At 36.6% G+C, this 10,761-nt stretch overlaps 3 protein-coding genes across 6 annotated transcripts; 1 reads left to right on the top strand and 2 right to left on the bottom strand.

The window, feature by feature from the left end:
- On the bottom strand, positions 1 to 3,057 carry LOC129303870 (uncharacterized). 2 transcript variants are annotated; one of them, XM_054943421.1, is made up of 6 exons: positions 2,583 to 3,055; positions 2,201 to 2,473; positions 1,033 to 1,187; positions 730 to 835; positions 521 to 640; positions 7 to 400 (listed from the first exon to the last, which is right to left on the bottom strand). In XM_054943421.1, the coding sequence occupies exons 1-6, from the start codon at positions 2,772 to 2,774 to the stop codon at positions 263 to 265; spliced, it is 984 nt and encodes a 327-aa protein (XP_054799396.1). In that variant the 5' UTR covers positions 2,775 to 3,055; the 3' UTR covers positions 7 to 262. The 2 variants fall into 2 exon arrangements, with proteins under 2 accessions (XP_054799395.1, XP_054799396.1); XM_054943420.1 differs by having other exon boundaries at positions 1 to 640; positions 2,583 to 3,057.
- A 1,921-nt stretch (positions 3,058 to 4,978) lies between these two features.
- On the bottom strand, positions 4,979 to 8,306 carry LOC129301953 (uncharacterized). 3 transcript variants are annotated; one of them, XM_054940582.1, is made up of 7 exons: positions 7,964 to 8,306; positions 7,448 to 7,890; positions 6,142 to 6,289; positions 5,970 to 6,032; positions 5,795 to 5,880; positions 5,485 to 5,684; positions 4,979 to 5,234 (listed from the first exon to the last, which is right to left on the bottom strand). In XM_054940582.1, the coding sequence occupies exons 2-7, from the start codon at positions 7,527 to 7,529 to the stop codon at positions 5,142 to 5,144; spliced, it is 672 nt and encodes a 223-aa protein (XP_054796557.1). In that variant the 5' UTR covers positions 7,530 to 7,890; positions 7,964 to 8,306; the 3' UTR covers positions 4,979 to 5,141. The 3 variants fall into 3 exon arrangements, with proteins under 3 accessions (XP_054796557.1, XP_054796556.1, XP_054796558.1); XM_054940581.1 differs by having other exon boundaries at positions 7,448 to 8,306; XM_054940583.1 differs by having other exon boundaries at positions 5,795 to 5,877; positions 7,448 to 8,302.
- A 905-nt stretch (positions 8,307 to 9,211) lies between these two features.
- LOC129303430 (RING-H2 finger protein ATL54-like) lies at positions 9,212 to 10,761 on the top strand. The gene has a single exon (XM_054942735.1). The coding sequence runs from the start codon at positions 9,355 to 9,357 to the stop codon at positions 10,447 to 10,449; it is 1,095 nt and encodes a 364-aa protein (XP_054798710.1). The 5' UTR covers positions 9,212 to 9,354; the 3' UTR covers positions 10,450 to 10,761.

Genomic DNA, 10,761 nt, shown 5'->3' on the forward strand with positions numbered 1-10,761 from the left:
GCCACAGCATTGTAGATTCTATGGCGAATATAATTTCTTTCAAACTTCTTGCTACAAAATTATGGTACTTAAACTGATCACCAGAATCTATGAGCATATACTGTTCAAATACAAATGTCAAGAATATTAATATTCCGTAAAAAGAATGATCAACAACATTTTTACAAGAAATATACATCGATCAACTCTATCAGTAATCGGAAACATTATCAGATTTTTTACCCTGAAAAAACATTTAACCCCGTCAATGATACAAGTCACATCACTTCTTATGCATTCTAGAGTCAGGAGAGTTAGTCTGTAACGGTGACAAAGGTGTTCGCGCCGCATCTATATCCTCGAAATCAATCTTTCTCTCAATTGGGCTACTTGTCTTGGGACTAGACTTTCTCTTGTTTGACTGCAAAATCCAATAAATAGGCATAGAAAAAGAAATGAAATGAAACTGCAGCTGCAATGTAATATTGGCATTGCCATAGATGTGTATTTGCATGTTTTCCTTTAATCTAAAGTTTCTCACCTTGGCAGATGCACTGCCGCTATGTTTCCCACCAGAGCCAAGATGGTTCCTTTCCTTCAGCTTCAGTAGCCTTTTGTTCTCCTTGTTCAATATGTTATTTTCATCAGACAGTAATTTGACCTACGTATATCATAATTGTTCAGAAGTTAATCAAAAATTAAATAATGATAAAAAAAGAAAGGTTCACAACACGCTCAATAAATCTGCACCTCCTCCTCAGCTCTGTCGAGGTTAATTCGGAGATGCTCCTTATCTTTCTCAAGTGACTTCACTTCAGCAACAAGGAACAAAGCTCTCCGTGTTGATGGCTTTAGGCTGTCACCATGTAATATAAAATTATAAATATCAATTAACAGAGACTGGAATGATAAAAAGATGTTAGCTCCAACAATTATGCTACTGTTGTTTTGGTTGTATGACATTTAAACGTGTAACCTAAAATTGGCCAAATGAGAGCAACACCTAAAGAACGTGGGAACACAAGACCAGAGGATACGAGGGCGGCTACTCACCAGTTCCACATTGTTAACAATTTATTACAGGCTTCATTTCCACAGTTTGCTTCCAAGAACGTAAATGCAGAAGTGACATCTTTATTTGTAACCTTGGACAAAAGGGCGTCAAGTAAATTCTCTTCCACTGCCGTGCTATTAGAAGATGCACCATCCTTTAAGGAAAGAGCAAATATCTGTCAGGCAACATCCGCAGCCAAAGGAACCGGCACTTGCAATAATGATTACCAATTCACAATTGAAGTATTGTAATTACAAGAAAATAATACTAGCGTACTCCTGTATTAGGAGTTTACTTATAACGATAGCCGATGATTGTATGTCATCATTATGATGTGATGTGCCATCATGATAATTGATGACTCGTACAATTAGGAATAATTTAACAGAAGCCAAAAGTCAATAACGTGATTCTGGTATGAAGGTTAAACAATGCATCATAGCTATAATATGTGAGCACACAATAACGAATAAAAGCTCGATGATCAATGAGAAACCGAAATCAAAATTAAATTGTAGCATTAGTATTATAAAACACTAGATGCAGCAGTTTCCACTCATATGTCACCGCTTCAGGCATATATTAGCAACTCTCAACTCTGATGCCTCCATTGAAGGAAGCGAGTGACGAGAGAGCAAATTAATTAAATAGTGATTGAGATATGTCATTATAGCCCAGCATAGTTTGATGTGTTTGGAGTATGACCAGTGTGGAAGGAGCTTAATTTGGAGTCAGTTTAGCCGCTTATCTCTAACTTGTAGGAATGGTTAAAACTTAGAATTCATTTGCATGTATAAATATGTTTTGGTAATGAATTAAACGTGTGCAAGAAGATGAAGGCATTTTCCGCTCATTGTCTAGGATACTCCCATGGTTCCCCACCACCCACCACACACACAAACAGAGACATCCTTTTCTATCCTTTTCTCACATTGAAACAAAAAATAACTAAATTTGCTCATCCAAATTCTAGACCTCTAGTCTCTAATATGACATACAGTTTAAAAGGCAGATATCGAAGAGTGCACTTAGCTATCAGTCACGACATTCTTAGGAAAGCACATATTTTTCAAGTTGACAGAATGTTGATCTTCGTTAATAAATTGAAAGGGAAGGCGCGTATTTTAATGGACACAGCGGGGGATGGCTTAAGGAAATTGACGGTACCGATGGCATATTGTACTCATGCTTGTAGTACTGCAATTCTTCCAATAATTTTCCCAACTCCTCCTCCAACTGTTGTACTCGTAACTCTGCCTCCTTTGCCCGTTCATCGGCTTCGTTTCCAAATTCCATCAACGCTTCTCTGTCGCGATCGTAAAGCGAGCACTCTCTTTCCCATTTATGACATTGATTTAACAGATTTGCGCATTCGGAAGCCAATTTCTGATTCTCCTCAACGAACTTCTTCAGAGCTTGAGCGTTCAAAGTCGCTTCAGACTAATCAAAAAGAAAAATTAAAAAAGAAAAGAAAAATCTAACAATCGATTTTGAGAACCGATAATGACGAAAACCAAAAAAAATTGATGAGGAAAATGGAAAAGCAGACCTTAACGCGGTCAATCATTTGATCTTTCTCCTTTAATTTGGAGAGTAGAGAAAGGCGCTGCTGGCGTAGCAGCCGTTGAGACTCTTCGGAGGCTCGAAGTTTCGATTCTAAAGCGTGCAACGAAACCGGAAGACCCAAGGACTCGTCAATGGATTCTTTGAGATAAAGATCAATATCTCGAGGAAGATCCATGTGGATGTTCGAGACAGAAGCGCTTGAACAATCTGAAGAATTTCAAGGGTTTTGACAAGTGATGAATACACGATTGCTTTCAGGGCTGGGTTCAGAGTAAAGCCGAATGTATGATTCAGATTACAAGATTGAGAATTCTAAAATTTGGAGGCAACACTCCCTACTGGAAATAAAAATCAAAACCACAAAAAAAAATGATAATAATAAAAGGGAGGGCTTTAATTGTTAGCAGGAAGACACAAGACTCGAGAGCCTTGCTTGTCTCTCTCAGGGATTGGATTCAAATTGGAAGGGCTAACCGTTGGAAGGAGATTTTAAATGCCAAGTAGCGGAGCACATAATGAGCTGACATGGAAACATTTTCAATTTCTTCTTGTTTTTAAGTCAAACCTTAAAATAAATAAATAAATAAAAAAACTTTTGCAGTACCATTACCTTGAATTTTCGAATTTTTTTGTTTTCGAAATTTCAAACCGAAAAAGCCTTGCGACTTTGAGGGCTAGGCCTGCAAGGCCCAAAGGGCACAAGGCTTCAAATCAATATACCAGCCCATCCAGGAATTTTATCTTTTTAAATTTTTGTAAATTGGAAGAAAAAGACACAAAATATGTGAAACTCAATCAAAAATTTAATACTATATTTTATGGGTTTGGATGATCCCCTCTCATCTTTCCACTGGTTTTTACTTAAACTCATCTTATAGAGTAATTTGTTATAGTTGTTATTCGTTCCAAACCATACATTAGCAATTTCTTTACGTCAGCAGGGATACGTAAGTTTAATTGAACAAGCAAGTGTTGCGGTTGGCGAGGAGGATGGAGACAATAACAAGTGATCTCGATTAATATTACATGCATACATACATACATATATATATATCAACTTCAACTACCATAATCAATCAACTAACATATATAAATTTCATGAATTTTCAATTTGATTATATTGGTCAATTTTTCTTTACTCTGCTTGGTAGATGCATTTTAGATAAATTTTAATTCTACTCTCTCGTTGGCTAGGCCACTATAATATAAGGTTAATTCTATTATGTGATTGATTTATTTCATTGACTAACACACATAACTAAACTCTTTTTATTATTTTTTTAACAAGTATTCATTTAATTTTGACAATTTATTCATGATTAACAACAATTCATTAGGATGTTTAACAAATAAAATGAGTGAAATTTTAAAATTTTTAATTTGTAATTGTTTGTGTGAGATTAACAAGTGACATTTAAAAATAACAAGTTCAAAAATTAACAACACACGTTTGGTTATTATATGAAAATAATTTTGTGCTAAGTTTACTACTTATAATTTTTTGCCATATATATGGTAAAAGGCTTGGTAGCCATTGGGCCACCAAATTTTAAGTAGCCAAAGGTTACGGGATTAAACTCACCCTTAGTTACTTAAAAATTTATTTTATTAAATAAAGTGTTGCTGGAGCTTCGGTGACCTTGCCAACAGTAGGGGTTCTAGCGACCTCACTGTCAACAGAGGTCCAACGGCAACGATGATGAGAGTTTCTCTTTCTTTTTTGTTTTTTTAATTATGAGGTTATTTTAATATTTTTGCCTATGAAATTAATATATCAAAAAGACTAAAGAGCTATAGTGATATTATCAAATTATTTGGTTCTTTTAAAATATAAATATTATACAGTGATCCTTGAATTCTATTTTTTCAATAATAAACCTCAATTTTCTTGAATATTAATTAATGATGACGTCCAAATATTACCTTTCTCAGTACCAAAAATTGCATATGCATGCTTAGTGAATAAGAATTAGCTCGTACTCCATCACGTGGTGGAGATTTTTTCGAAAATATTCGCATCTCAATGATATATATATAACAAATAATAAAAGTTACTTCTGTTCAAACATATAAAGTATTTTTTAAAAAGTTAAATATTAAAAAAGATAAAATATTTTTAATCTTTTGAGGTGTAATTATTATTTTTTTTTTAAATATCTCTATTGATAAATGACTTTATATTTATTATAGAATTTTTAATAAAAATAAATATGAAAAGATAGAGTTAGTTTAAATATAAGTAACTACTTTATTGAGGGTGAAATTTAATTTAAAATATTATATATTTTTTCAATAAAGAGAATATAAAAGCAGGTAACTATTCTTGCACATGTGTGATCAAGTACGTTGCAGGGATCCCATTAGTTGGTACAAAAGTCATAAAAGAAGATGTTTCCTGGAATTATATTCAGCTACAAGGCTTCACAAAAATCAAAATGTGAATATGAATTCACTTCCATAAAAAATATTTAGTCCCAGACACGTTTCCTGCAATATTTTACACAACAAATATGAATGAATGGGGATGATATTGGCCACTTCTTTACTTCTGATCTTCGGCCTCTTCACTCACGACGGTCTTCTCTTGAGCGTCTGCATCGACGAACGAGTCCACCTCCTTTACCATTTCCTCGACCTACAACAATTTCATCTAGCTACTTGAATTACTAATATTATTAATAATAGTTGACGCTTGGAATTATATATTAAAAAGCCAGGCGGGATTGACACGACCCAGAGGTTTATTGGCTGCAACGAGTTGCAATTTATAATAAAGATAAACAGTAAACAAAGGGTTGGGTGAGGCTGGCCATGATAAAGAAATCAAACAAATTAGAGGGTCGTTGGCAGTGAGATAAGCAAGAATATTGTAAGAAGTGAAAAACCTTGTCTAAGACGTCTCCTGCTAGATGGGCGTCTTTATCTATTTGTTCAGCCAAGTTTTCAATCAACTCAGCAACGTCTTGAAGTTTGCCCTCGGGAAGATGCTCGGCAGCCGCTTCCGCCACCTCCTCCACCTTCTCTGCCACTTCTTCCACAACGTCTGAAATTTTTTCCATTTCCTCTAACGTTGTTTCAACTTTCTCTGCACGTGATGATTCATTGAACGGCTAATGTAAATTAAACAAACATGCATATGATGATCTCCAACGCATATACAGAATGGGTGTTGTTTGTTCTATACTCTGATTCTACCTTTCAGTTTCAGCAACGGTCCCCATTTTCCCTTGGAAAATGATAGAAGTACCGTCACAATTGTTCCAAGAATCCACACTTTCCTGCTTCAGAACCGAGCTCTTTAGGGTTTACGAATTTCAGATTCAGATTAATAACGAAAAGGTTGAGTAAAATCGGGGAGGGAGAGACTTACCAGTCGCCACCAGCTGGAAAGGGAGCTCCTGGAGGCACACCGGCGTGGATTGCCACGTTCTTCCTGCATAATTAAAGGGTGGAGTTATATATATATATATATATATGTAGATAGATAAGCTTTGAAGAAGCTAGCTAGCACGTCAATCAAATAACGAAGCAAGATAACGAACATATTTCTTCTGATCTGGAATTGAAATCCAGCGTTGAAGCCTCGCAGTCCCGACAACTTGTATTTTGTAATAAAGAAGGAGCGATCATATCTGAGTTGTGACCTGATTCTGGGACCAGCTTTTGAAGCCGGACATCTGGAAAAAGTGCCTGTGACGGCGCAAGTCGATTGTGGAAGGACGATTGTCATGGCCATGGAAAAGTGAATCTAAATCTGGAGATCTTGTGATTATATATAAATTAAGGATTTAGGAAGGTGTGCGGAAGAGTAGATAGAAGGACAACGTACGTTGGACGAGGATGACCTTTATTTTGGTTATATATATTAGTAATATATAATAACGGTCAACAACTCAACAAGTTGCACCAAGTCTCTCTATGTACTAAATCTTACTAGAATTTTCAACTTGCTCTAGATCTATTTCCTTCGCACGTTTTCCCATGCTTCTATTTTAAGAGAAAGCCGTTAAGTTGAAACCCACGTTGAATTATCAATTTCACATGACTTGCAACAACTTGCTACTTTTTTATGAAATCTCCTTTCGATTAAAGAACAACGTGCAGAAGTTGAATATACTCATAACGCCAATTTTCAACACGCCACTCAAATTAATTTCCATTTGTTTATCGTGGTGTATTGTAATTTTGTGGTCAGGTTGCAGCTAATTGCTTTATGAGGGGAATAATTGGAGGGAAATTCTTTTGTCTAATGAAAAAAAAAAAAAATTGCGTGAATGGCATTCCAATCTGATCTGGTAGAACGCCAGACTGGGGAAGATTCTTTTTCCTTCCCATTATCTTCTATTCTTTTCCTCTCTTTTTTAATTATTAGATCAAGATTTGAACAATTCAGATTTGATGTGTTATAAAATTATGATTAAAATGTTAAATGATAAGAAAAGGTAAATAATAAAATTAAAAATGCTAATATTCCATTTGAATGGTTAAAATTTAATTGAAAGCCAAATAAAAAAATATATTTTATAAAAAAATTAAATTTAAACCGTTCAAAATATTAAATTTAATAGTTACAAAAGGAAGAAGAGAGAAAAACGATGGAAATGGAACAGGAGAAAATCAAACCAGGGATATTCATTTATTTTGTTTTTTTTTTATTGGTTTCCTAAGGCTGGTGTCCCCACAGTTGGTAGTCATGAGAATTTTTTTGTTAACCTGGAGCATGATTTCATTAGATAGAAACAAAATACAAACACCAAAGCCAATAAAAGAAAATCAAACTAGGACAAGATCGACAAAGAATCCCAAAGAAACACAGCTCCTAAACCAAACAAATAGTTGACGCCAAACCTTGCAAATCGGAGGATAGACAAAGCTCTTGTCTAATTTGATCATAAGAGGTGGCAAGTAGAAGTTGGTTGTCCGCGGGCATGCTAAGTCGAGCCCAACTTATTTGACACAGATGCTGCACAACAAATTGCAGCTCAAAGAATCCCTCTAAAAATAGAGGAAAGGGAGACCTAAAAGTTAAAAATAACTTCCAAAACAAGATGATCACAGTAGAGTTAAGCCAGTTCAAGCCATAGACAAAAATGATCCACAAGTATAGGTAGAAATAGAGACAGAAAGACACACAAAGAGCATAATACAGAAATAAAACAAACAACAAAATCCTAAATAAAGCAAAAGGGGGCAACTAACAGAAGAAAAGCTCAACCAGAGAGCCTTATCGCGCCTGGCCGTAGCAAGACAAAGACCTCATGACCTTTGGGGGCTGCAAGACAGCCATCAACCTTCACAAAAAACACTGTCGTCAAACCTTCTTGCCGTAGATTCACATCATCCATAATGTTCACTTCCCCTTACCTATCTCTACTCTCTGTGGAAGCCTTCCCTCAATATCCATGATCGACAGAATATGATCCCACTTCCTAGCCCCTTTCTTCACCATTGCTATAACGTTTAGGTCTTTTGGCTAGAACCAGCAACAATCCCCTGTTTTTCCTTCATTAAAAATCCATCTGCTCTTGCTCAGCAATAATTGAAGAGACGACCCACTAAAAACATTTGCCGCTATTACCAAATCCTAGCCGCAACCAAGGAAAGAACCATCCAAATGATGGCGGAGAAACTCTCCCGTATGGAGAGAAAAAGCTCACCCTAAAAGTGAGAGATTTTCAAACCTCGATACTAGATATTCAAACCTTGACAATTATGAGACTAATCCATTAAAAAATTTAAATGTCATTTAAAGAGTTATTATCTCCCAAGAGTTGCTCTCCATAAACATCTTCAATAATCAAACTTTAAAATTGTCTTCAAGGGACGCAAAGTATTATCATTTGTGCCACACTTATTTGGTATATTTAGTTTGGTTTTGATCGCCTATTTAATAGTAATGGGTTGTTTTAGGCCTCGTTCCAGAGAACAAAATTTGGGCTTTGTAGGCCTCCTCATTTTTATCTGTCAGCAAGCAATTGTCAATGAAAAATTTTACCCCAAAAAAAAAGGGTTAGTGAAAACAGGGAGGCCCATAAGGCCGAACTGAGTGACGCATCGATGTTTCGTTTCATTTGTTTTCGTGGCCTTACCCATTGAAAGTTAAATCCACAAAACCCGTGCAATAACCCCAATAACAAACAAAATGCTCATTGATTTAGGACCATGAGTATTTATTATTGGGTTTATGTAATTGCCACGTGGCAGTCCATCGTTATGTAGAGCGTCAATTAATTGAGCCGTGAGAGTATTTGTGAATGCACCAAACTTTAAGACAAGACATCTAGTCGTCTTGATAAAGACTTGATACCCCAATTCTCTTTCTCCGCCTATTTTCCTTCCATTTATAATAAACTATTGGACCCTTGGGATTATTTAAAAAAAAAAAACTGAGAATCAACCAGCATTAATGCACAGGGGCAGCAGACAATAAAAGAAACTTCAAATATATGTCATGTTTCAATTGAATAATTTGCCGAGAATTTGAACAATGCAAGGAAAATTACACCAATGAAACTGACATTTGAACTAACTACAATTGATTACTTCATGTTAAACAAACCGACCCAAAAAAACTAGAGAGGCACAAAACTTGTTCAACTTGTTATCAATTCAATACCACCAAACACATCCAATCCAAGTCCACTAAACTTTTGAAAGGGACGACGAAACAGACCAAAAAAAAAGAAATTCTCCTTCAAACAAAACCGGTCTCTTTTAACTCTCATTCTGTGGGTAAATTTCTTCTTGAACCGTCAATGGCGAGGATACGCAGGAAACTCTTCCCGGCACTGTCTGATATAAACCAAACCCAAGATTGTCCTGAATTTTGCGACCCAGCTTGCCCTTATAGCTGCTATTCTTTCCCAGACTACTACTTCCCACCACCTCCACCTCCTCCACCTCCTTTTTCGGCCACTGATCATTCCAGTTCAGGTACTCACATCTCCTCCAATTTCATCATTCTTGCTTCTCTGTTCACTGTCATTTTTATTCTCCTGGGTTTGTACGTGATCAAAGCCAAGTGCTTTGCTAATTGGTGTGGCCGGAGAGACAATGGATCCCAGTCAGAGGTCTCAGACCAAGAGTTTCTTGATGAGAACCATGTTGATCACCCTGTCTGGTTTATCACCAGTGCTGGTCTGCAACAGTCGATTATAAATTCTATCACGGTTTGTAAGTATAGAAGAGGTGATGGGTTGATCGAAGGAACCGAGTGTTCAGTGTGTTTGAACGAGTTTCGCGAAGGTGAAACCTTGCGACTCTTGCCTAAGTGCAGCCACGCCTTTCACATCCCCTGTATTGACACTTGGTTGCGTTCGCATACTAATTGTCCTCTCTGTCGTGCTGGGATCGTCTCGAACAATGTCAGACCTGAGGCTGCCGTGTCGAATTGGGCTTCAACGGAGCTAAACTCTGAAAATTCACAAAGGAACCAAGAGATTCAAGCTGAGAATCCGCCAAATGATGGTGAATTAAACGACAATATGATGGTAGTTGTAAATGGGGCACCTGGAAACAGAGCTGGAACTGTGGAAACCCAAGACTTGAACGATAATTTGGTTTCAAAGGAGCACGCAAATGTTGCACGCAACGGTCCAAAAGACGATCATGGGGTTTTAAATGAAGGCAATCGAATTGAGATAAGGTCTATGTCCATGGATTATAGGCCGGCAAATTCTTCTAGTTGGGAGCCTGAAGAAAACCATGCAGGGCTTGAAGAAATTCGGCGTTCCTCTGTTACAAAATGTCTACACCTGAGCCCTATTCCTATGAAGAGGTCGTTCTCTTGCAGCGGAAGGATTCTATCTGCCAGAGATCACAGGAATCTACATATAAGTCTTTCTTATTAGAATTTATCATCATGATGTGTATATATTCTCATGTTCATGCTCTTTGAATTTCGGGGGTGCATAAATTTGTTTATACAGAAGGCATAAAAGGAGAAATTGTGGGTGAGACAAGGAGATCAATTTTAATCGAGCTCTGCTTCCCAAGGGAAGAAAATATCGTGCTAGTTTGAAGTTTTATCAATTTAGAGGCAGACTGCAAAAGAATAACCCTGCTGCACCAGGTGCAGAGGTAGAAGTGCCGAAGGGGTTTGATTTTGATCCCAGAACGAGGAATCAAACAGTTTTATTTTCATGAGGATTTGCGTTGTGTAA

This window comes from Prosopis cineraria, unplaced genomic scaffold (genome assembly GCF_029017545.1).
Source record: "Prosopis cineraria cultivar Desert tree isolate PC_DT_omini unplaced genomic scaffold, ASM2901754v1 PC2, whole genome shotgun sequence".
In the NCBI taxonomy this organism is placed as follows: Eukaryota; Viridiplantae; Streptophyta; class Magnoliopsida; order Fabales; family Fabaceae; genus Prosopis; species Prosopis cineraria.

Bases quoted from the DNA above. Each gene is read 5' to 3' on its own strand.
- LOC129303870 (XM_054943420.1), bottom strand. From the start codon at position 2,774: ATGGATCTTCCTCGAGATATTGATCTTTATCTCAAAGAATCCATTGAC. The intron at 2,474-2,582 runs GTCTGCTTTTCC...CTTTTTGATTAG, and splicing joins AAATGATTGACCGCGTTAAG to TCTGAAGCGACTTTGAACGC. The intron at 1,188-2,200 runs GTACCGTCAATT...CTTTCCTTAAAG, and splicing joins ATGAGTACAATATGCCATCG to GATGGTGCATCTTCTAATAG.
- LOC129301953 (XM_054940582.1), bottom strand. From the start codon at position 7,529: ATGCCCGCGGACAACCAACTTCTACTTGCCACCTCTTATGATCAAATT. The intron at 5,881-5,969 runs GTAAGTCTCTCC...TCGGTTCTGAAG, and splicing joins TTTCCAGCTGGTGGCGACTG to CAGGAAAGTGTGGATTCTTG. The intron at 5,235-5,484 runs GTTTTTCACTTC...AAATTGTTGTAG, and splicing joins CAGGAGACGTCTTAGACAAG to GTCGAGGAAATGGTAAAGGA.
- LOC129303430 (XM_054942735.1), top strand. From the start codon at position 9,355: ATGGCGAGGATACGCAGGAAACTCTTCCCGGCACTGTCTGATATAAAC.